Consider the following 20,734-nt stretch of genomic DNA (forward strand, 5'->3'; position numbering starts at 1 on the left):
GCGCGTCGCCCCCCCGAGCAGCAGCGGCGGCAAAGGCGGCATGTGCCGCGCCCGACCCGCCAGGCGGCGACGAGCGGGGGCTTGACGCAACACCACAGCAGCATCAGGGGGCAGCAGACGCACAGCGTGCAGGCGCCGACGGCACATTCGGCTGCCGCATGGCAACACCGCGAGGAGGCCTCCGGTGGCGGCGGCGGCGGCGAAGGAGGGGGCCGGGGTGTCGATCGAGGGCGAGCGCCTTTCCTTCCCATCGCTTGAAACGGGTTCGTTTTCGGGTTCGGAAGAGAGTGGAATCTTATTCTTTTGACAAAATTGTGCATACATACATACATACATACATACATACATACATATATATATATATATATATATATATATAGGTTTATGAGAATTATAATTATTGTTATATAAGTTTATGTTTAGGTGTATAAGTAAAATCTAAAACCGTAATGTGAATCCACTCGTAGTTAAGACCCAACCAGTTGACAGTTGCTTGAAGCAGATACATCGATTCTTCAATTAATGTTGATTTCGTTGATTGATATAATACAAAAGAGACTAAGGATATTTTTACGTATTTTATAGATTTTTAGTACATGTTAACCCTTTAAAAACTCTTTGTTTGATTGATGCAATGCAAATGATACTAAGGATATTTTTAGATATTTATATTTTTTTAATGTAATAAATAGTGTTTTTATGAACGAAGGAATAGAATAACAAAATATTTATATGTGACGATATAAACAGATCCATGATGTAATTAGATTATGCAAATCGACTAAAGTCAAATATAATATTATTAAAAACAATATAAAATATTTAGGGTGATTTTTTAAAAAAAAATATTTCGATTTTTCTTGATATCACTTATTGCCCGTCACTTCTATCTTATCATGATTGTCTTCACCTCCATGTGGTTATCTTTATTTTATCGCTTCCATTCCCACCACTTTGTCTCCCTCATGATTATATCATTCCCCTTTGATTATGAGGTCACAAACGAACAAAGGTGAAAACAAGAAAAGAAGTAATTACGGCAAGATCTATCGGTTCAACCCCAGCATTGTCCGCACTCTCATCGTTGAAGGTGAGAGAGGGCAAGGAGGTGACCAAGGCATGATAAAAGCGACAAGTAATATATGACCATAACGGATATTTAGGGCATTAAAAGAAAACAAAGGCATCAAATGAAAAAACTAAAAATGGAGGACATCATCGAGAAAAACAAAAAAAAATCTTTCAAACAATTACTTAAATATTTAAATATTTTATTTAATAAAATAATGCATTAAGCTAATTAATTATAATAGTGAACAAAGTTCCATGTAGCCAACCTCTCTCTCTCTCTCTCTCTCTCTATATATATATATATATATATATATATATATATATATATATATATATATATATATATATATATATATATATATATATATATATATAATAGAGAGAGAGAGAGAGAATTGCAATATGGAAAGAAAGGTATATTATTGTATATCGGGAGCAAATATATTGCATGTATAAGATGGAAGAGCGTTAATTATTATTGTATATCGGGAGCAAATATATTGCATGTATAAGATGGAAGAGCGTTAATTACATATTAGCTGGTTAGAGCTAAGTAATATCTCGATTATTAGATTTAAAAAATTTATATTAAAATTATTATAGTTATGAAAGTGTAACATTTAACTTTGTTTACTCTAACATCATCGGCTTTACCAAATAAAGATATAACACGTAACAACACATGCATGAATGACATGAAAATGATGAACAAAAAAAGAAAATTTCAATAATGGTGATGGACGATGGCACCATGGCGCTGAGAAATCACGGATAGGCATCCCATGCGCAGCGAAAAAAAAAAATTAGATTTTTCAAAGTCAAGTACTTTGTTGTTGTGTGACGATTGGTGCACGAGAAAACCATAAAATAAAAAAATCATAGATATTATGTAAAAATTGTTACTTAGAGAGATCATATATCCATGATATTTCTAGATCCGATAGAGAAGATGAAGGAGAACTCGTGTTCTCCTCTCTAGCGATGATCCACACAATAGACACACAACGATGCTCCTCAGATCGTTGCGAGATCTCCCTCTTCACACGCACCACAAGGCTACTGGAGGAGGAGAGGAGGCTAAAGAGAATAGAAGGAGCGACCACTAGAAGTTCTAACCTATGAACCATGAGGTTCCTCCTATTTATAGAGGTGCAAGCAGCTTAACCCTTAATAGATCATATCCTTCTTGGATATTGGATCTCTATCCAATTATCCAATTTGATCTTATCCACTATATCTAAACTAGGGACTCTATGGATATCTCATATCCGCACCTCTACTCGTCGCAACATCCACCATATATGTGTGACTCTCTAGGCCCGATACCGAGTTGGTCGCAAGTCAATCCTATCAGAACTCCTTTTGATATAGTGAATTATTATCTCCATAATAATTCACTTGACTCATCAACTATGAACGTACTAGGCCACTACATCATATTCCCCAAACGATATATGGGATCTAATCCATCGGATCTATCTGTTCTCAATTACCATGTATCTATATTCACTCATCAATATAATATCCCATAAACCATATATTGGGCATAGTAACATCAGGCCCATACAGAATCCTGTTTGAGTTTCACTCTAATTGGATTCTTTTAGAGAACTCCTTCTCTCTCAATCCGAACGACCTTAGTTAGAGATTTTGTTTAAGCGAGCACATACGAGATATTCCTCTCATGATACCGAGAGTGGATGATCCTCTATTGACACTCAATTGCCTTTGTAAGATTGGTTGTCATTTCTAAGAACCAATTGTACCAGATCTAAAACTTTCAAATCTGTAAGTCTAACGTTAAAGAATGGAGTACTCATACAAGGCATCTTTGGTGTCTCAAGTCTAAGACCAAACATACAATTGAGATTACACCTCTAGTGTCCCCAAACGATACAAGGTATCATTAACCATCCAATATTCCGTAAGCGGATCAACAAGTGAACTCATTCTCCAATGAGCACCTGCACTGTACCTCTAGTGTCCTCACACGAGCGACTATGAGACTAACTGTCTCCATCATATGGATGAGTATACAACGGATTGATCTATCAAGTTATCTCGATATCCTTCTAGAGTAACCTTTGACTAGGATGATTTAGGGTTTGTGTTTAAAGGCGAATCGATCTCATTATCGTGATCTCATCATGATCCGATTCCCATTGCACAGATCTAAGGTCATCACAATATACATCTAGATAATATGTGATAAAATATCAGTAATAATAAGCAAAGAGATCATTGCAGTGTATCACATGTGTCATCACTCACGTGATTGGCTTGTAGGGCACCGATAACTAACACATGGGTGGTCGTTATTGTGGTGGTCTGTATTGTTGATGTTGAAACATCGATGATAAGGTAGAGACATGACGCATCTGCGTTTGTGCCGCACCACTCTGCCTCCTCCTCCTCCTTTGATGTCGCTCTGCATCTGCGTCGATGCCGGAGGAGAAAGATTAGGCAGGTGAGGCATCTGAGTCATCGATGACGAGGAGGGAGGAGGAAGAAGGGGTAGGTGAGCAAAGCAGTGCAACATCGAAGGAGGAAAAGGAGGCAAGTGAGGTATTCGCGTCGGCGCTGCACCACTCTACCTCCTCTTCCTCCTCCGACACTATTCTGCATCTACATCAGCATCGGAGGTGGAAGAGGAGGCGAGTGAGGCATAGCGATGGAACACCAGAGAAGAAAGAGGAGACAAGTGAGACATTCGAATTGTCGACGACAACGAGAAGGGAAGAAGAAGAAGAGGAGGCAGGTGAGCATAGTTGTGTGGCGCCAACAGAGACGCCTCACCTACCTCCTATTCCTCCTCCAGCATCACACTGCTCTGCCTCACCTATCCCCTCTTCCTCCTCCCTCCTCGTTGACGATGACGTAGATGCCTCACTTGCCTCCTCTTCCTCTTTTGGTGTCAACGTAGATGCAAAGCGATGTCGGAGAAGGAAGAGGAAGCAAAGTGATGCAACATTAACACAGATGTCTCAACTACCCCCTCTTCCTCCTTTGGTGTCGATACAGAGGCATCACCGCTTTGTCTCCTCTTTTTCCTCGTTATCAATATTAAGATCAATATCGACAAAGCCGACCATCATGTCGTTGTCATCGACCACCACTACCATAACTAGTCATGGTATCACTATCCGCCACTATCATTCAAATTATTTTTTTTGTCCATCGTTTTTATGTCATTCATGCATGTGCTATCACATATTGTATCTTTCGTTAGTAAAGCCAACGAGGTTAAGATAAATGAGATTAAATATTTCACTTTTATAACTATAAAAATTTTAATATAATTTTTTTAAATATAATGATTAATATATAATTAATTTAGTAGAGGAAGAAGAGTGTGGACATATGTTCACCGATCAATTTAATTTAGTCCCTCTTTTCCCTAATATAATTAACGACCTACTAAAAAAAGGCTTCTTTGCTTGGCACACATCAGCATATTTCGCCTGAATACTTCCATGCATGCATCTGCCTCTCCATCTAAGTCTATCACGTACATACATAGATGCATTAATGCACACATCATTTACTCATCAAGTAGTGATGTCATGATCCTAAGTGACCATATATACTATTTTCTTAATGTATATCATCTCCACCATTAACAATTGAAGAATAAAAATATGTTATATATTTTAAATATTTATATTTTATCAACTCAACTATGTAGTAGAGACCTTTAATATCTGGAGCGACATAGATTTTTCTAAGATTTGATATGTCAAAAACTCTTTTCGAATAACACATCTTTAATTATATTACATTTGCATATATATCAACAAACAACCCAAATAATCATCCACATACACATCAAATTCTTTTCTCCCCTCACATGACATAGTGGTTCAAGATCCATGTTTTTGACATATCCTTTTTTTTTTTCTTGTGTTTTTGACCTTGGTATAATCTTTACACATCACAAATTTATGTGCATAGATGCAGCCCTCTGCATGAGGGATCAATTCTTTCCTCTTATTATATAAGCATATTGATAATGATTTTTGAAAAGTTATCAAAAATCATTATCAAACACCTCTGATCTTGCCTTTTTAGGTAATATAGCAGATTTTTTTAAACAAAAAAAATTAAAGAGTTGATGCATGCAAGCACTCAAAAAATCAAAATAATATTCCAGTTATACAAAACCTACAACATGCAAATGTCAAAGCTAGATTGCATATTTATTTTGACGAGAACGATGAGATAGATTCCTTGTCAGACATCCCAACTTACTGGCATTTATATTTCCTGTGGCTGCAGCTTCCCTCGGCATAATGGCATTCTGCAGCTGCAATCACTAAGAGGATAATGCTAAGAGAACAAAGTCATCATATTATGAGGAGGCTTTGATGGACACGAGGAAGGCAGAACTAAGAAGCAGAGATGTGCATGTGGCTGTGATTCTTCTGCGTGTCAAAGATACAGCCTTGTGTGTATCACAGCCAAAGCAGTAGAGAACAAACCTCTCCATGTCTCTTCTTAAGAACCTTCGCCTGTGACCTGTAGACTCTTGTCACCACATACCGGCAGCATCTGCAGAGCCAATGGCCATCTCCTCATCACTCCATCATCACAAGATGGCAAACAAGGAGCAGATTTGTAAGCCTCTCTTGGCCTTCCTCCATCTTCTTCTCTTCTCTTCTCTTTTGAATCCGTGGCGGTCTGTTTTTGAGTACTTTGTGATGGATTCTGCATCTCGTTTTCAGTTTGTGTATAGTCTTCTGCTTCAAATGGATGCATTACAACCTCAGAGTCCACAAGGAATTGGATCGGGAAAGGCAGCCATCGGCTTGTCCGGTGAAAGAGTTCTTGGGGGAAAGCCGGACAAGATCAATGGCCAGATCTTCCCACAAGAGGTATCTGTCATGCCTTTGTGTACATCCTGTCAAGAACTCAGCAATGTTTCTTTGCTGTTAGCTTAACTGAGCTCACCAATTGCTCTGAAGGATTTGTCTGGGAAAACAAGGGAACTCCACCAAGCCAAAGCAGACATTAGCAGACTAAATGAGACCAAGAATTCTGCACAAAGGGAGAGGGAAAGGGCAGAATCTGAATTATCTCAAGCGAGACTTGTGGCGAAAGAATTGGCTTCCAGGATCGAGGAGTCCAATGCAAGGGCACGAGCTCAGAGACCCAAGCTCCAACCGATGAGGAAGATGGATAAAAGCCAAGAGGATATCGAACATGACTTGGTGTTGCAGGAGCTGGACAAAGCGAAGAAGGAGCTGAGCAGACTAAAGCTCGATGTGGCCTCTGCCATGGAGGCGAAGACGAAAGCAGAGAAGGAATCCGAAGCCTGTAGCTCGAAAGCAATGGCTTATTCACGCTCCGTGGAGGAGCTGAAGAAGAAGGTAGATGAGGCCGACGAAGAGCATGTGCTGGTGGAGCTCGCTCGCATGGAAGCAGAAAGAGAATTCCGAGATACAGAAGCCCGGAGGATGGCCGAGGCTGATCAGTTTGCTAAGAGCATCGAGATTGCCAAGAAGAGAATTAAGGAACTCCAAAGAGAACTCAATCACTCAAAGGATCTCGAAATGAAGCTTAGGATAACCAATTCAGACGTGAATGTGTTGCAGGGTGAGATGGAATTAGTTCGAGCGATGGAGAGAAGCTATCAGACAGATCTTTCAATCAAAGCTAACAAGAAAAGAGAAGAAGATTCTGATGCAAAAACTGCACTGGAATCAGCAGAAGCTGAATTAAAAGCAGCCAAACAGGAGTTGGCTACAATCAAGGAAGAAAGCTTTCAGTTCATGATCTCAATGGATCACATCAGAGAAGAACTGATGCGCACTGCCGCAGAGACCAGTGGGCTGAAGAAGTTAGAAAAGAGAGCTGAAACCAACATCCAACACCTCAATTCTAAGCTGTTAAAAGCCAAATCCAAGCTCGAAGCTGCAACAGTTGCCGAGGAAAGGGCTAAAGCAATTGTTTCCAACCTATCAGCTGCCCTCCAACAAATGAAAACAGAAATAGAGACTACAAAGAAGGAGAAACAGCTGATTGATGAAGAGACTAAAAGTATCAGGGATGAAATCGACATGACAGACTCGGGAATTAGATCAGCCGAGGAAAGATTATATACTTCCATGGAAGAGCTTGAAGCAGCCAAAGCATCAGAAGCTATGGCACTCAGGAAGTTGAGTAATGTAGCCCATAGGACCATGAGGAATAGAGCCTTATCAATACCACATAGCTCCACTGTGACCATCTCAAGAAGTGAGTTTGAGTATTTGGGTCAGCAAGCAGCTGCAGCTCAAGTGGTTGCAACAAAAAAGGTGGAGGCTGCTCAGGCATGGGTTGAAGCATTAGCAGCTGAAGAGAAGGAGATAATGATGAAGGCCGAGTTCATTGAAAAGGAGATCAAAAGGTCCAGAACAGGGGAAGTGATGGAGCTCCACAAGACACAGAAATCATCAGCTGTGGAAGAAGAGCCAAATGAACTGGGACACAGTGAAGAAGAAGAGGAGAGTGCTGTGCCTGCCAAACCAAGAAAATCCACTAGAGAAAATGGGATGGCAGCATCATCAAGAAGAATCACAGTCAGAAGGCTTTCAACCTCATCTGCAACCCGAAATGCTCGCTCCCCATCGTTTACCATCAAGAAGAGAAAGAAGGTAATGCCCAATCTACTCAAGTTTCTTGGTGACAGGAGAAACAGGAAGCAGAAGGTATAGTTGTGCAGTGTGTGAAGAAAGCATGTTGGTAAAATAAGAAGAACCATATGTAATTGTTTCTGTTGTTTTGTATTTTGACTTTTTGTTTTCTTCTTGTCAAACTCCATAAGTGCCAAATCTTGGAGAACATATTATTGACTACAGAAAGAGGAATGCCTAAACCATGTTGTTGTTAGACCAGTTTTCCCATTTGTTTTCATGTTCTTGCAGAGACGAGCATTTCAGTAATAGATGAGGAATAAACTATCAGCATAAATAAACAGTTCTTTCACATGAATAAATTTGGAAGACGATGAATATCAGAATTACAGCATACAAAGAAGTGAGTAAACATAATCATAAAATAAACAAATTACAAACTAATAAAAGAAATGAAATAGATATACTAGTGCTGATAGGTGCTTACAATTTACATATTGCTAATATGATCTTATGAACACAAATAGCCTCATACGTGCTGTGTTAGCACAAATAAGAAATCTAATAAATCAATGGTTGACATCAGTATTGCTCATGACTTTTATACTGCCATGTGTGAAATGGAAGTGTTATGTGGTTTAAATAAATTGACCATGTTAGAAGAATGATATATAGTTAAAACACAAGTGGATTCTATATAAATCTATTTTTGCACATATATGTGTACTAATTTGGCTCTTTATAGCATTGATGCAACCATACCTCATTCAAACTCCATGATAGAAACTTCAGTTAGTCAAGAAAAAACAATGAATTGTAATTCTATAACATCCAATGATAAGAAACAAGGTGAAGCTTGTCTAACCAGAATCAGAGACCTAGAAATGCCAAAATTCTATCAGAAGCTAAACATAAAATACAAAAGAATGAATACATTGTCTACCTTAGGGCAGAAAATTACGTACAGGAGATGAAGAAAGGATGGAACCTGCCTCAATAAACTGCATCACTAAGTTCTAGGAACAGAAGTCTTGCTAACAGGACAAACATTTTTCTGTAGAAGCCACTGTTTAATGCAAAATACATGATAGCTATGACCACAATCCAGCTCTCCAATTTCATCATTAGCTTCATATTCTTCCTGTACCAAAAAGAATAGGAAAATTAAACAACTGCATTGAAAAAAATAGAAAATAAAAGTAGTTTCCAATAGCTAAAAAAAGTACTTACTTGACAAATGCTGCATTTTCCATCTATTTCAGTCGAGAAGAATCTTTTTAAAGCATAAAAAAATGAGTGTTTAACTTTCCTTAGACTGCCTATAATCTCTTCCTCTTTCAGCCCAGTGCTCACGTGCCCAATTCTATCCCCCAGCTCAAGTAGCTCCTGTTTGAGTGGAAGAAACGGGAAGCAAATACTCTCAATGATACATAAAAAGAAAATGAAAAACAAAGCCATGTACAGAAGAAAATTAAGCACCTCATAAGACATATTATCAACATCGAGTTGCCAATCTCTGTATTGGTCGTACAGGTCCATTCTTCCTAGCGAGATTCTTCTCTGGAACATCAAGATCTGCAATGTACGGCAAATCTGAGTGGGTGATCTATTAACGTCAGTTGATCACTGGTTTCCCAGCTGGTACATAAAGAAATGCCCATATGTAAAACAACCTGAAGTCCATGTTCTATAACTTTGTAAAAAAATATACAAAAAGAACTCGTTTATCACACATACATAAAACACATTTCTCCATCTCTAAAGCCTGTTTTCCTTATCAGTTTTAAACATTATGCTTTTTACGCTAATGAAAGCAAGACACTGATACTAGATGTATGGATCAAGATTGGACAAATAAATGACCTGTAGTTCTTGGACTCAAAAATGACCTGCAGTCCACAACATATTATTAGAATCAGATGGCGATACTATTAGGCCTCTAGAAAAAATCGAGATTTATCTTTTTCCTATGAAAACAATTTAACATGCACAAGCCGCTAGCGATATAGGGTTTTCTATTAGATATTTGTTTGGTGAAAAGCACTGATTAATCTATGCTATGGATTAATTTTGGTGATCCACTCTAAAGTGTTGAAGGAAGTTTGAGAAGCCATCCTTTGCCTCTACCTTCATATAATCAAGCATTCAGCCACATAAGACACCCAAAGTAACATTTGAGGAAGCGAATAAAGAAAAAGATATTACAGAGAAGGGAAATGTATGGATAGACAAAAAAGGAATAAAACAGAAAAGAAAACAGCAATTTGTGTCCTATGTAATCCCAATTCTTGATCTTCCCTTGTATCATATATCTCATAACCCACATTGTCATATCCTTTCCTTATTACCCAAGTACCATTCCGGTGACCAAAGTTTTAGTATCCTTTTTGGCAAGAAGTGATCACTTTATGCAAGATAGATATAACAAACCTCCTATCCCACAACTTCACAGTTTATAAAAACTGAATTTCCTCTCATCCCCTTTCATCTAAAGATTCTCGACTCCATTGCTGCAGGGAGACCAATGATATGTAAATGGGGTCAGAGATGAATTATCTTATGTCCCAGCACCTCTGTTCCTAATGTATAAACTTTATTATTATCTATAGTGGCATTGTTGCATTGACAGGAATGTCATAGTATGATATGCGCACATATCATATAGGTCGGGCCAAACAAGATATATCAATAAGTAGGCAATTAAAAATTAAATCTACATTTTATAATGATGTACATCATTTTCAGAGACATGAACTGAAATTTGTGTAATTTTTTCACTAGTCAGTCCATACATGAATACATATCCAACCATCTGATACATGAAGGACAAAACAGAATATATTGATACTTTGATAGGTAAAAAATAGACTTAATCTGCAATTTAAAAATGAGGTGCATCATTGTCGTAGCCTTGAACTGAAATTCGAGTAACTATTTCACTTGTCAATCCATATATAGGAAATGAAATCCAGTCCACGTTATTTATTGGAGAATTTTAAAATTAGAAAAAGCTATACAGAAACAAATAAAACCTGGTCCATCCATATTTGATATTCAATGATCTCCTATGGAAGTAAGATCTCAACAAAGGGTTGAGATTTGCTGCTGTACTCATCTAAATTGACATGAATGACAACTTCGTAGCTTTCAAGTGTAGGAAAAAGCAGTGAGACTGACTTTAAAGACTAGCAACAAATGTTCATACTGTTTGCAAGTCTTTAAATATAACTTATAGGATACACCAGACACCTCTAGAATACTCAAGTAACTATATTTAAGTAGATTCAGTCTCAATGACCAATATAAATTCAAGAATACTGAACTTCTAGCATTGAATAACTCAATCAACTCAAAATATGTTCCACTGTGAACTGTACCAAACAATTAGACAAATGTGTATCATTTAGTTCTAGTTCAACACTAGAACAAAGGCATAAGATAACAACAAATTGAGCAACTAATAGCAAGTTATAAAGCTAGACACAAGGCAATGTACATTAGCTCATTACCTCCTCAAGACGACTAGGAGTTTGGCGATACATTGGCAAGTTGTGAAGATGCCCCGATGACGAAAGATCATGTCCAAACAAAGGTGCATCGAGTTCCAAGGAAGAATCCATAAAGGCTGAGGTATGTTCCTGGTGAACTCCACTTATAGGCAAGTGTGGCGTCAGCCAAAGGAAAGCATCCAAACTATTAGAAAGAGAACTTCTTTTAATACCCAATTAACCTCCTTTATGCAATGAATACGTATATTTCTGATAGAAGGAATCAATGACTTCAGTGTGAAAGGAGAATTACAATACAAATTCAAACTTTTAAGAAGAAGAATTAACACAAAGAAAGAAGAAACGACAAAAAACTAGAAATCAAAAGAACCGACGAAAGATTCACCACCTCTGAATGAGTCCCGTCGGCGGCATCCGGCCGCCCGCTCCCCGCCAACCGACGGTACGATACAACACAGTCCACCGACGCCTCGGAGGCAAATGGAACACGAGGCGCGCACCAGACGTCGCCGCCATCACGACTCCGCCTCTCCTCCTTCCGCTTCGCCTTCCCCCGCGGCCGGTTACGCTGCCAGTCCGAATAAGACCTCGCGGACGCCGCGGCTGGCACGTACGCCTGCGACGCCTCCTCCGAGGCGCCACCGACGCGAAACGCCCCTCCTTCTTCCTGGCCATGGGCAGCGGGGAAGAGATCAGAGGGTTCCGGTCGGCGAGGAATGGCTTCGAGGAGCTGCGGAGGAGGTGGAGGAGGCTGTGGCGGACCGGTGACAGCGAGGCGCCGTCGCCGGAGGCCATGAAATGGAAATGGATACGAGAAGAGGGAGTTCGAAATAAATAAATTACGGGCGAATTCTCTGAAAAAAAAACTTTTCGAAATCTTCTACCGAGCGCTCGTCCTTTAGAAAATTTCGAAACAAGCTCCTCCCACCTCTTCCCTTCGCCTTGAACAGTCACTCGCAGCCCTTGCACAAGGGCCCGTCGCCCGCAGCTCTCGCCGTCGTTGCTCGCAAACCTGTCCCCTCCCTTCCCCCACAGCCCTCGTCGTCGCTCGCAGACCTGCTCATAGCCCTCGCTGTCGGTTGTAGGAGAAGGAAGGGGGCACGGCGCGTCGTCGATCGCAAGTGACAAAGGAGAGTGGGTGGCTGCGTGCCCTCGTCGTCGCCAGCAAGCCCCCCTCGCGCCGTTAACCGCAGGCCATGAAGGAGAGGGGGCAGTCGCACGGCCTCGTCGCCGGTCGCAAGGGACGAGCGGGGGGCGGGGGGTTCGCTGTCGACCGCAAGGGAGGAAGGAGAAGGGGATGCACGCCTTCGCTGTCGCCGCCTCGTGCGAGGGTAGCAGGTGAGGCGTGCAGCGGCTGGGCCGACGGGGTCACGGCGGCGGCCCTCGCGGGAGGCGGCGGGTCCGACGAAAAAAGAGGCAAAATGATTTTTTTCACACGCCTCACAAAAGGATGCTCTGCAAAAAATTTCAAAAATAGATTTTTTTTTCTGATAATTCGCCCATAAAGTAAGATGAATTAAAATAAATAAATATGCCATTTTTATTATCTAACAAAGAGGCTGTCGGATCTAGTGCGGTGCCTTCCGAGCAAAAATATTTATAGTCCAATAAAAAAGTTCCACGTTTTCAGCATAAGCGACTCAATGCGATAGAACGCGCCATCTATTGATATTTCTGTTATTAGTAATGGATTAGATCCGGAGGACGGAGCGGAGGAAATGGGTGGGAGAACGGGCAGTCAAAATGTCGTTTGACTCCTGCTTTTGCTTTCTTTTTACTTTTTTACCAGGAAAGAGAGATTGTGACAGTAACGTTACTGCGAGTGTGAACCGTTATGATCATTATATCGTTATCATCAATCCCGCAATAGCATGGTTTTTTTGTTATATTATTTATTATTACTATTAAAACGGATCACCGTAACGGGTCATAGGAAAAGTAGTTTCGAAGACGATCACTACTGCTTATAATTATTTTTAGAGCAGCTACGCATTACTACCTTCAATAAATCAAGCAATCTTGGATGATTATTCAAATATAATTAACACAAAAGAATCGTATACATATTTATTTTAAGATAATTTCATCTCCACTTTCTTGCCTCTCACTCTACCATTTATTATTTTCTCCCCTTTCTCTCCTTGCCATCTTCCTCTGTCTGTTCTTTGAAGTATCTCCGTTTCTTTTCATGGTGAAAAGCAATTTTCTATCTTCTATCTGATATGATTGGTGAGAGAGATGCTTGAAGAATTGGATGAAGCATGAGTAGCTGACAGAGTACTCCAGGAATCTCTCTCTGAGAGAGAGAGACTATTCAAATGGCCCTTCTTGGCATGCGGAAATTGTGGGCGACTGCAGCAGCACCTCAAAGAGCAAGAAAGACATCATGATTTGCATGCCAATCAAATGCGGAGTGGCTTTACTGTGCATCGCTCAATGAAAAGCCACAAAGTTTGATGCCTTGGCCTGCAAAGATGCGTGTGTAAAGGCCATCAGAACTACAAGGTTTGCCATGGTGCATCACACCTCACGAAACTCATCGGTGCTGATGCCTAGCAATCCACGCACTGCGTTCGTCACACCTCAGGAGAAAGACACAAGCTTTGGATTGCCGTTGCCAACAAATGTTAGTGGCACATCATGCCAGAGAGCACAGAACCTGATGCCTTTGAACAAGGCACACAATTCCCTCGCCTAATTGGCACATGGATGAAGCTTTGAACAAAAGAAAGCTTGCCTGGGAAAAATGGAGTTGGAATGCTGTTCCTCATGCCACCAATAATAAGCAGTCGTCTTCCTTTAAGCATGGTTGGGTGCCCCACTATTTTGGAGGAGGAACAAACAGCGTGTGTGTGTATATATATATATATGTACACAGAGCCTGCAGCCAAGCCAAGCTATGAGGAGGGAGGAGAAAAAGGATGACAGCAGAGGCTTCTGGGAGAGGCTGCTCTGCTGCATCTGCGATGCGGTGGAGGCAGCAACAGAAGGAGAGTTTCCACAATCAAAACCCAGCTACCAGCCACCAAAGAAGCAACCTAGCGACGCAAAGAAACCGGAGGAAAGCCAAGGCACCAAAGCTTCCGACGACCACCCACCTCCTGCAATTGGCACCTTGAACATGACACTGTCGATCTGTGAGGCAACACATCACACATCTTCCATAAGATTACATAACAGATCATTAACTAGAAATGCTTCTCGATTTGATATTGCTTTTTAGCTTTACAGCACCAGCTTGAGCAAAATTACCACGCAAATCATAATGTTTTTGTTAACAATACCGATGAAGGAAAATAATCCAACATAACCATTCTTCTTCTCCTCCAAAATTCCTCTTCAAATGAAATTAATCCAGTGGTTGGAAGTGAATCAATCAATGCCCTGAGTTGGCACCTTCCTTGCTTAGGATGCATCACTCCATATCTTGTGAAGGACATGTTCCTTTCCCCCACGATAGTTTTTAGTCATCTACAAGCATGTCGTGCATGTGGATCCCCGGAGGAGACAACTCTGCTCATTCTTTTCTCTCGGTGCAAGTTTTGAATATGATTGTGCTTTAACCTGTGATATCTTATACATGCATGCACTACAAAAGACAGTCTACAGGAGATTTCAATCCACTCCAAGGACAACATCAAACATGTCACTGTGTGACCAAAGCCATTTCTGAACCTTCATCTTAGAGTACTCACTGATATGCTTGATCGGTGTCTTCGTGACACTTTCTGACGCACACATCTTGATCTCTAGCCATTCCCATTAAGCAATTAGAGTCGACGACATCACTAAAGGCATCTATTATAACTGACAAAGGCGAGGACGAGCAAGCAAAGCCGCCAGCAACAAAGGAATCCCCAGATGGACGGACCAAGCAGAATGGAACGCAGCCTCCAGCGGCGAAGGTGAGAATGTTACCATAAAATAGTTACGAAATAAATTAAATATTAGAATCTGAAATCAAATAGCAATAGATAAAAGTTAGAAGCTGTATCTTTTTTATATCATTCAAAATATCTTTATTTGATTTGCACTTCATAGTTCGATCTGTAAAACATAATATTCAAAGTGAATTAGACTCGTATTCTTATTTTTCTTATTATATGATCATTATGAGTAAAAAGAGATGAAAATAAACCAATAATATCAATAATGTTCTAGAAGACGAGAGCAAAATGTGGCAAGTGATCAAAACATTCCATCCCATCAAATGCCATATTTTATTTTTATTATCTATTCTCTTATAATTCAATGAAAATTATAATACATCTTATCTAATTAAACAGAATCATATTTAAAACAGGAAAACCAACGCCAAGAAAGTCAGCACAAACAAGACGGCGGACAGCCTCAGGGGAATAATTAGATGGAGTTCTCAAGCTGCCCGTCGGTGGTCATACAGGAAGCTTTGCTGCGTGGGTTGTTCGTCTCACGGTTACTGTTTCCACGAAAAGAATGTAATTACCAAGCTGATGGCAGGCAAGAAGATCGAACCTGTCATCCTTTCATGGCTTGATTTGGTTTCTGCCCATCGCTTGTCGAAATAAAAGCTGTAGCTGGAATAACTGTTGATCATGTAAGAGATAAAATAAGCTCTGGCTTGCTGATCTCCTTTTAACATCTGAAGTCTTTGCTTTCCATTCGTAATTCCTATTATTTGGTCCAAAAGAACTCAGCTATGACATAACATATCACTTCTTTTCCAAATTTTTGGCCAGTTTAATTCTGCACCTAATCATATAAATCCACAAACAAATCAACATGGAGTTTCACATGAAAACACACACAATATTTATGCTTCTTTTGCCTCATTGGACTGTGCAAAGGCTTCAGTAGCTTCTCTTTTATAACATCTGGGAAAACCTATACTTCTAATTTCCTCTCTACAACATGCAAATCTACACGGATATATATAGCCAACTCGCTGCATATGAACCTTTAGCCTTGTCCTTGGCAATGGCGAAGCACATAGGGCAAGTCTAAGGACAAACAACAATGGACAGATCCATCAAGAACTCCAAAAGAACAGTCAGATGATGTTGTATTGGTTCTGGTGTTCGAGCACTGAGTTGGAGGACGGGAATGGCAGAGAAGGATGAGTCCCATTTCGTGGTGCATTCACCACAGGATGTGTTGCAGCTGCAACTCCATAACCGGGTGGCGGAATCCATATGCCTCCGAGAACCACAAGGTGGGGAACTCCAGCGCTAGGGTTTTCCACTGTGGAGCTTCTTCTTCTTCTTGCATGAAGCCGGTATTTCTGAAACATGTGTAGATTAGCTTTGCTGCACCATAATACACAAGACTTTATGTAGCAGAGCAAGTTTGAGGAACAGGCAATGCCAGAACTATCTTAAACACGAAGATGCTGGAGCATGTAATCTTTGTCTTCCATTCTCAAATGTGTGTCTCAACATAATGTTTTGCATCAAGCTAATCAGAATCATGAACTAGACAAGAGTGATTAATCCTGCTGTTGGGCCTCAAAGACCTGCATCCATGGTTGCTTCATGAAACTTAACATCGACGATTATGAATCTAATTTACACTCATGTCAGGTTGGGAGATAACCTCGATACCAAGAGAAACAATCAAGCATAAATCAAAAAAACAAACACAAGATTTATGTTGTTCGACACTCGTTACACTCTCTTGTAAACCCTAAAGAATACGTAGTGAGTTTATAAAATAACTAATAATTTCTTTCGTTCAAAAAGAATTATTTTTATAAATATATTTCTTATTATACTGATGAGTTAGTCATTTGTTGTGTACCTATATATCATGTAATTTGGGAATTAGTTTTTGGCAAAGCCCTATCTATAGCTAAGAGAAGAAAAAGTTGAGCTACATATATTTGTATTGTCTAAACTTGAATTTTCAGAAGGTAGTATTTGTTGTATACTCATCATGATAATGATATGACCAACTTAGCATACTCTTTGTAGGATCGTTTGAATATTATATCTAGTGGTAAAAAAAATCCTCTTTTTTGTTTCTTTAAATATTAGCTTGAAGCAAGTACCTTTAATAAAAAAACATGTAATGAAAAGATTATTACTAATACAAGTTTTGTTTTGGTTGAGAGTAGGTCGATGTATGATATTGTCACATTTATATTTTCATTTTGTAATTTTCTTGGCATTATATTGTATCCTTTCATACTCAACTATTGCAAGTAGCATATCCAATTTAAGTTTTTTTTATCAATATTTATATTCATATTTGATAGAGAATATAAAATTAGTTAGTCATCATTCGTCATATCAATGTCACGTAAGGCTCATACGAAAAGAAAAGCTCAGGAAACTCAACACCCTCCTACCCAGGTAGATAGGAGTCCAAAAGATAGCTTGAGTTAGTTATTAAGCTACTGAGTTGTCTCACCTATAAAATATTCATAAGAATATTCTCGAAAGTTTAAGGATAGCTCGGATCAATTACAAACTACCTCTCCCATGAAATCTTTATGGGTTATTCCTACTCCTCAAAGTCAATATAAAAATGCATCCTTAATTCCATATTAAAAAACGAGGGACCTCAGTGTTAACTTAAGCATCGGTAGAATCGAGAATCAACCCTCGACCTTAATCTTTATATAGGTAACAAGTCTAGAAAGATCATTCTATATTTCAGATGACTCCTCACGTACATATCAAGGCTACGTTATGTTTAATTTATCATACAAAAAACATCAATGATATTTTTTCCTAACAATATCCTTGTTTAATTTATCATACAATAAATTCATATATATATTTATCCTTTTAAACAAATGACAAGACTATGGATATACCTCCCAATTTTTTTATTTAGCATTATATATTTAACAATAGCATAGCTATATACAATTCCTGCATCTTGGTTAATCTTCAATAGCAATTGTAAGTTAACAGTTAGTTGAAACCCTAATTTAGATTAATACCTTTAAAAGCTCATTATAGTACACACAAAATATCATGGATATTTAAGTATTTTATATAATAATATGAAATCAAATAAATTAATGATATTTAGAAGTTGTCACCCCAAGTTTTATGCGCCTTAAGTAGTGGTATATGTGGAGCATTTTGGCATTTGGTAGAATGTATATTGTATATATGCCATTTCCAATTTCAAGGACATAAATATAGATGTGTGTGTGTAAAAAACCCTCCACAAAATTTTCTGCCAAAGAAAAAAAAAAGCATCCACAGCTTGTGTGCATGTCAAAATTTATGTCAATAATAGGTTTTATTTCTAAAATCATTTATTGTTTATTTTGAAGGACTCATATGTTCTTATTTTCGCATTAAACTTAAATTTGTTCTTCTTATGGTAATCTCGGATTTGTGTCTGTCGGATTCAGAAAACGTTCAAATTGGCACACCTACACAACTTCTAGCATATAGCAAGACTTCGTAGTACAGAAAGATGACATGGGAAACTATCAATTCATAGAAGAGACCTTGATCCGCTCACCTGTAAATGACTCTTGACTTCATCGTTTGTGAGCCCATCCACCTTCATCAGCTCCCGTATGTGCTTTGGCTTCGCTGCTGCAACCAGCCGTCCAACATTTAGCAGCATTCAAGAAGAAAAAGGTGAGGGTACTGAGTTGGCTTGTCTCACCATGGCAGCCTCCGAGCTGCTGAAGCGCGTCCAAGAACCGCTTGTGCAGGTCCTCCGACCACCATCGCCTCGTCTTCCCCTGAGAAGCAGACTTCTTCTTGTCCTCTCCATCTCCACCTTTACCTTTACCTTCCCCTCCTTCACTGCCCAAGTCATCTTCTTTGTCACCGGGGTGGGCATCTTCCCTGACCTTCCTTGCCTCGACCGCTACCGGCTTTCGAACTCGATCCTGTGTGGTATATGTATTATATACACTATAGGTTTCATCTTGGATGCATGAGATCATGAAGTCAATGGCCTTATCGTATATCATTACTTTCTCTGGGACTCGATCTGGATCTTTGTTCTCTTCCGAAGCACCAGAGCATGGCTTTAAGGATATCAATTCTTTTAGGACAGTCTCATTACTTGTTCTCACGGTGTCCTCCATCATCATCAGTTGCATGTAGTTTTCGATCGCTGCACAATCGAACCAAGAAACATGAGATCGAATTGAGTCGGTCATGCCGAGGAATCAAAAGAAACACTTCAAGAAAAGAACTCGAGAAGAAGAGTGACGAAGTAACTTTGGTTAATGAGATGCAAACAGAGAGGCAGCTCCCGCCGGAAGACCTGTATCTTCCTGCGCTCCTCCATGAGCGCATCGATGAGTTCGTCATACCAAAACGCCTTCTCCGATCGATCAACCATCGATAGGGATGAGGAACGAGGAGAAGAACAAACAAGGAATTAAGAGCTCACAGATTCAACCAAGAGGCAACAGCTGCTGAAGAGGCAGTAGGTGAGAGAAGAGAGGCCGAGAGAGAGAGAGAGAGAGACGAGTTGAGGTGATGGAGAGCTCGGTGAGGTAAGAGATAGGCGTGGGAGCGAAGTCGGACCGTCGCATACCCAGCCAGATCAAACGCTCCATTTGAAGGGCTTTGAATATTGGAAACAGTTCGGGCGTCAGGTCGGTCGACAGGATAAGATCGAAGATTTCGAAGACAAATCATAGAATATACATACATCGCGACATATCTCTCTCGTCAAATCTAACACAGGGTTGACTGCTGCAGGAAATCCTTCGCTCGTGAGCGCGGTTCTCGCGCCGGGATGGCTGTAAGATTCTCACGAAGCTGTACGAACCTGTGAAGATAAAAAGTGTTTGTGTATGGCAGCTCGTCATTTCCATGCGCGACAAGCTTTTTATTCTCTCTGGTCCTCCTGCTGGTTTGGCCTTTGGAGATCGCAAGGGACACCGCCGTTACCCACAGAAAGCTCCAAATCAAGATCTCATTCGTGTCGGTAACACATCACAGTACTCATATCTCGTGCCCAGTTAAATAAGATTAATAATTAAGGAAAATATTAAAGTCAAAGCCAATCTTCAAACGTATATCCATACTCTGCTGGCGAAAGGACAGCACTTGCAGAATTCTTTGGAAGATTCATGAACATTTCTTGAGGTTTTACATATATAGGATCTTTTTGTGTGTGAAGTAAATCTCCAAATGAAATAAATTTTTTTCTACGTTATTATCAAGTAATATGGATTTTGATGCACATCATCGCAATCTTTGCAATTTGAATTTGACACTATAAAGCTTTTCATAATGTATTTTAGACATGCTTTAATTTTGTTCTTGTTTTTTACTTTTATAAAATTATGCAAGTAGGTTTGGTGATATCTATTTAATATCTTGATCTTCCTATTTCGAATTTGTTAAAATATGATAGTGAATAATTTTATGAGTTTAGGATTTTCTAAAAAAATATTTTGGATATATAAGTATACAAATTTAATATTTTTGGAAGTAGATAAGTCTTAATAAATAATATGTGCTTATTTATATTTTCTTTTTCGCGGTTGTTCACTTGCTATATAAATCCTTGAAACATTGCATGTCGAATGTTTCCAGGGAGAAACAGCTCAAGCTCACCAACCAGTACGGC

General features: G+C 39.5%; 4 protein-coding genes across 10 annotated transcripts; 2 read left to right on the forward strand and 2 right to left on the reverse strand.

The window, feature by feature from the left end:
• Positions 1 to 5,531: 5,531 nt before the first annotated feature.
• LOC135586823 (protein PLASTID MOVEMENT IMPAIRED 2-like) lies at positions 5,532 to 7,938 on the forward strand. Its single transcript, XM_065184186.1, has 3 exons — positions 5,532 to 5,685; positions 5,793 to 5,942; positions 6,033 to 7,938. The coding sequence occupies exons 2-3, from the start codon at positions 5,817 to 5,819 to the stop codon at positions 7,761 to 7,763; spliced, it is 1,857 nt and encodes a 618-aa protein (XP_065040258.1). The 5' UTR covers positions 5,532 to 5,685; positions 5,793 to 5,816; the 3' UTR covers positions 7,764 to 7,938.
• A 540-nt stretch (positions 7,939 to 8,478) lies between these two features.
• Positions 8,479 to 12,644, reverse strand: LOC103990002 (E3 ubiquitin-protein ligase MBR2). 6 transcript variants are annotated; one of them, XM_065184215.1, is made up of 6 exons: positions 12,120 to 12,644; positions 11,580 to 11,858; positions 11,192 to 11,375; positions 9,162 to 9,257; positions 8,913 to 9,068; positions 8,479 to 8,823 (listed from the first exon to the last, which is right to left on the reverse strand). In XM_065184215.1, exons 2-6 carry the CDS (start codon positions 11,705 to 11,707, stop codon positions 8,692 to 8,694), a joined length of 696 nt encoding a protein of 231 aa, XP_065040287.1. In that variant the 5' UTR covers positions 11,708 to 11,858; positions 12,120 to 12,644; the 3' UTR covers positions 8,479 to 8,691. The 6 variants fall into 6 exon arrangements, with proteins under 6 accessions (XP_065040287.1, XP_065040293.1, XP_018673614.2 ...); XM_065184221.1 differs by having other exon boundaries at positions 12,076 to 12,644; XM_018818069.2 differs by having other exon boundaries at positions 12,035 to 12,644.
• Positions 12,645 to 14,059: 1,415 nt separating this feature from the next.
• On the forward strand, positions 14,060 to 15,811 carry LOC103989999 (uncharacterized). Its single transcript, XM_065184255.1, has 3 exons — positions 14,060 to 14,328; positions 14,945 to 15,096; positions 15,495 to 15,811. The coding sequence occupies exons 1-3, from the start codon at positions 14,091 to 14,093 to the stop codon at positions 15,555 to 15,557; spliced, it is 453 nt and encodes a 150-aa protein (XP_065040327.1). The 5' UTR covers positions 14,060 to 14,090; the 3' UTR covers positions 15,558 to 15,811.
• Positions 15,812 to 15,958: 147 nt separating this feature from the next.
• On the reverse strand, positions 15,959 to 19,847 carry LOC135586884 (transcription factor NIGT1-like). 2 transcript variants are annotated; one of them, XM_065184242.1, is made up of 5 exons: positions 19,369 to 19,847; positions 19,119 to 19,261; positions 18,803 to 19,031; positions 18,653 to 18,726; positions 15,959 to 16,451 (listed from the first exon to the last, which is right to left on the reverse strand). In XM_065184242.1, the coding sequence occupies exons 1-5, from the start codon at positions 19,490 to 19,492 to the stop codon at positions 16,221 to 16,223; spliced, it is 801 nt and encodes a 266-aa protein (XP_065040314.1). In that variant the 5' UTR covers positions 19,493 to 19,847; the 3' UTR covers positions 15,959 to 16,220. The 2 variants fall into 2 exon arrangements, with proteins under 2 accessions (XP_065040314.1, XP_065040308.1); XM_065184236.1 differs by having other exon boundaries at positions 18,653 to 18,729; positions 19,369 to 19,751.
• Between the last annotated feature and the right edge of the window lie 887 nt (positions 19,848 to 20,734).

This window comes from Musa acuminata, chromosome BXJ1-1 (assembly GCF_036884655.1).
Source record: "Musa acuminata AAA Group cultivar baxijiao chromosome BXJ1-1, Cavendish_Baxijiao_AAA, whole genome shotgun sequence".
NCBI classification, from domain to species: domain Eukaryota; kingdom Viridiplantae; phylum Streptophyta; class Magnoliopsida; order Zingiberales; family Musaceae; genus Musa; species Musa acuminata.

What these genes read in the sequence shown, in the direction of transcription:
- LOC135586823 (XM_065184186.1), top strand. Translation starts at nt 5,817, where the DNA reads ATGGATGCATTACAACCTCAGAGTCCACAAGGAATTGGATCGGGAAAG. An exon ending in GCCAGATCTTCCCACAAGAG is followed by an intron (nt 5,943 to 6,032) that starts GTATCTGTCATG and finishes ATTGCTCTGAAG; the next exon opens with GATTTGTCTGGGAAAACAAG.
- LOC103990002 (XM_009409004.3), bottom strand. Translation starts at nt 11,986, where the DNA reads ATGGCCTCCGGCGACGGCGCCTCGCTGTCACCGGTCCGCCACAGCCTC. An exon ending in CCGACGGGACTCATTCAGAG is followed by an intron (nt 11,376 to 11,579) that starts GTGGTGAATCTT and finishes TCTTTCTAATAG; the next exon opens with TTTGGATGCTTTCCTTTGGC. An exon ending in GAAAATGCAGCATTTGTCAA is followed by an intron (nt 8,824 to 8,912) that starts GTAAGTACTTTT and finishes TTTTTGGTACAG; the next exon opens with GAAGAATATGAAGCTAATGA.
- LOC103989999 (XM_065184255.1), top strand. Translation starts at nt 14,091, where the DNA reads ATGAGGAGGGAGGAGAAAAAGGATGACAGCAGAGGCTTCTGGGAGAGG. An exon ending in GAACATGACACTGTCGATCT is followed by an intron (nt 14,329 to 14,944) that starts GTGAGGCAACAC and finishes CTTGATCTCTAG; the next exon opens with CCATTCCCATTAAGCAATTA. An exon ending in CGCAGCCTCCAGCGGCGAAG is followed by an intron (nt 15,097 to 15,494) that starts GTGAGAATGTTA and finishes TATTTAAAACAG; the next exon opens with GAAAACCAACGCCAAGAAAG.
- LOC135586884 (XM_065184236.1), bottom strand. Translation starts at nt 19,492, where the DNA reads ATGGTTGATCGATCGGAGAAGGCGTTTTGGTATGACGAACTCATCGAT. An exon ending in TTTGCATCTCATTAACCAAA is followed by an intron (nt 19,262 to 19,368) that starts GTTACTTCGTCA and finishes TCGATTGTGCAG; the next exon opens with CGATCGAAAACTACATGCAA. An exon ending in CAGATCGAGTCCCAGAGAAA is followed by an intron (nt 19,032 to 19,118) that starts GTAATGATATAC and finishes TATACCACACAG; the next exon opens with GATCGAGTTCGAAAGCCGGT.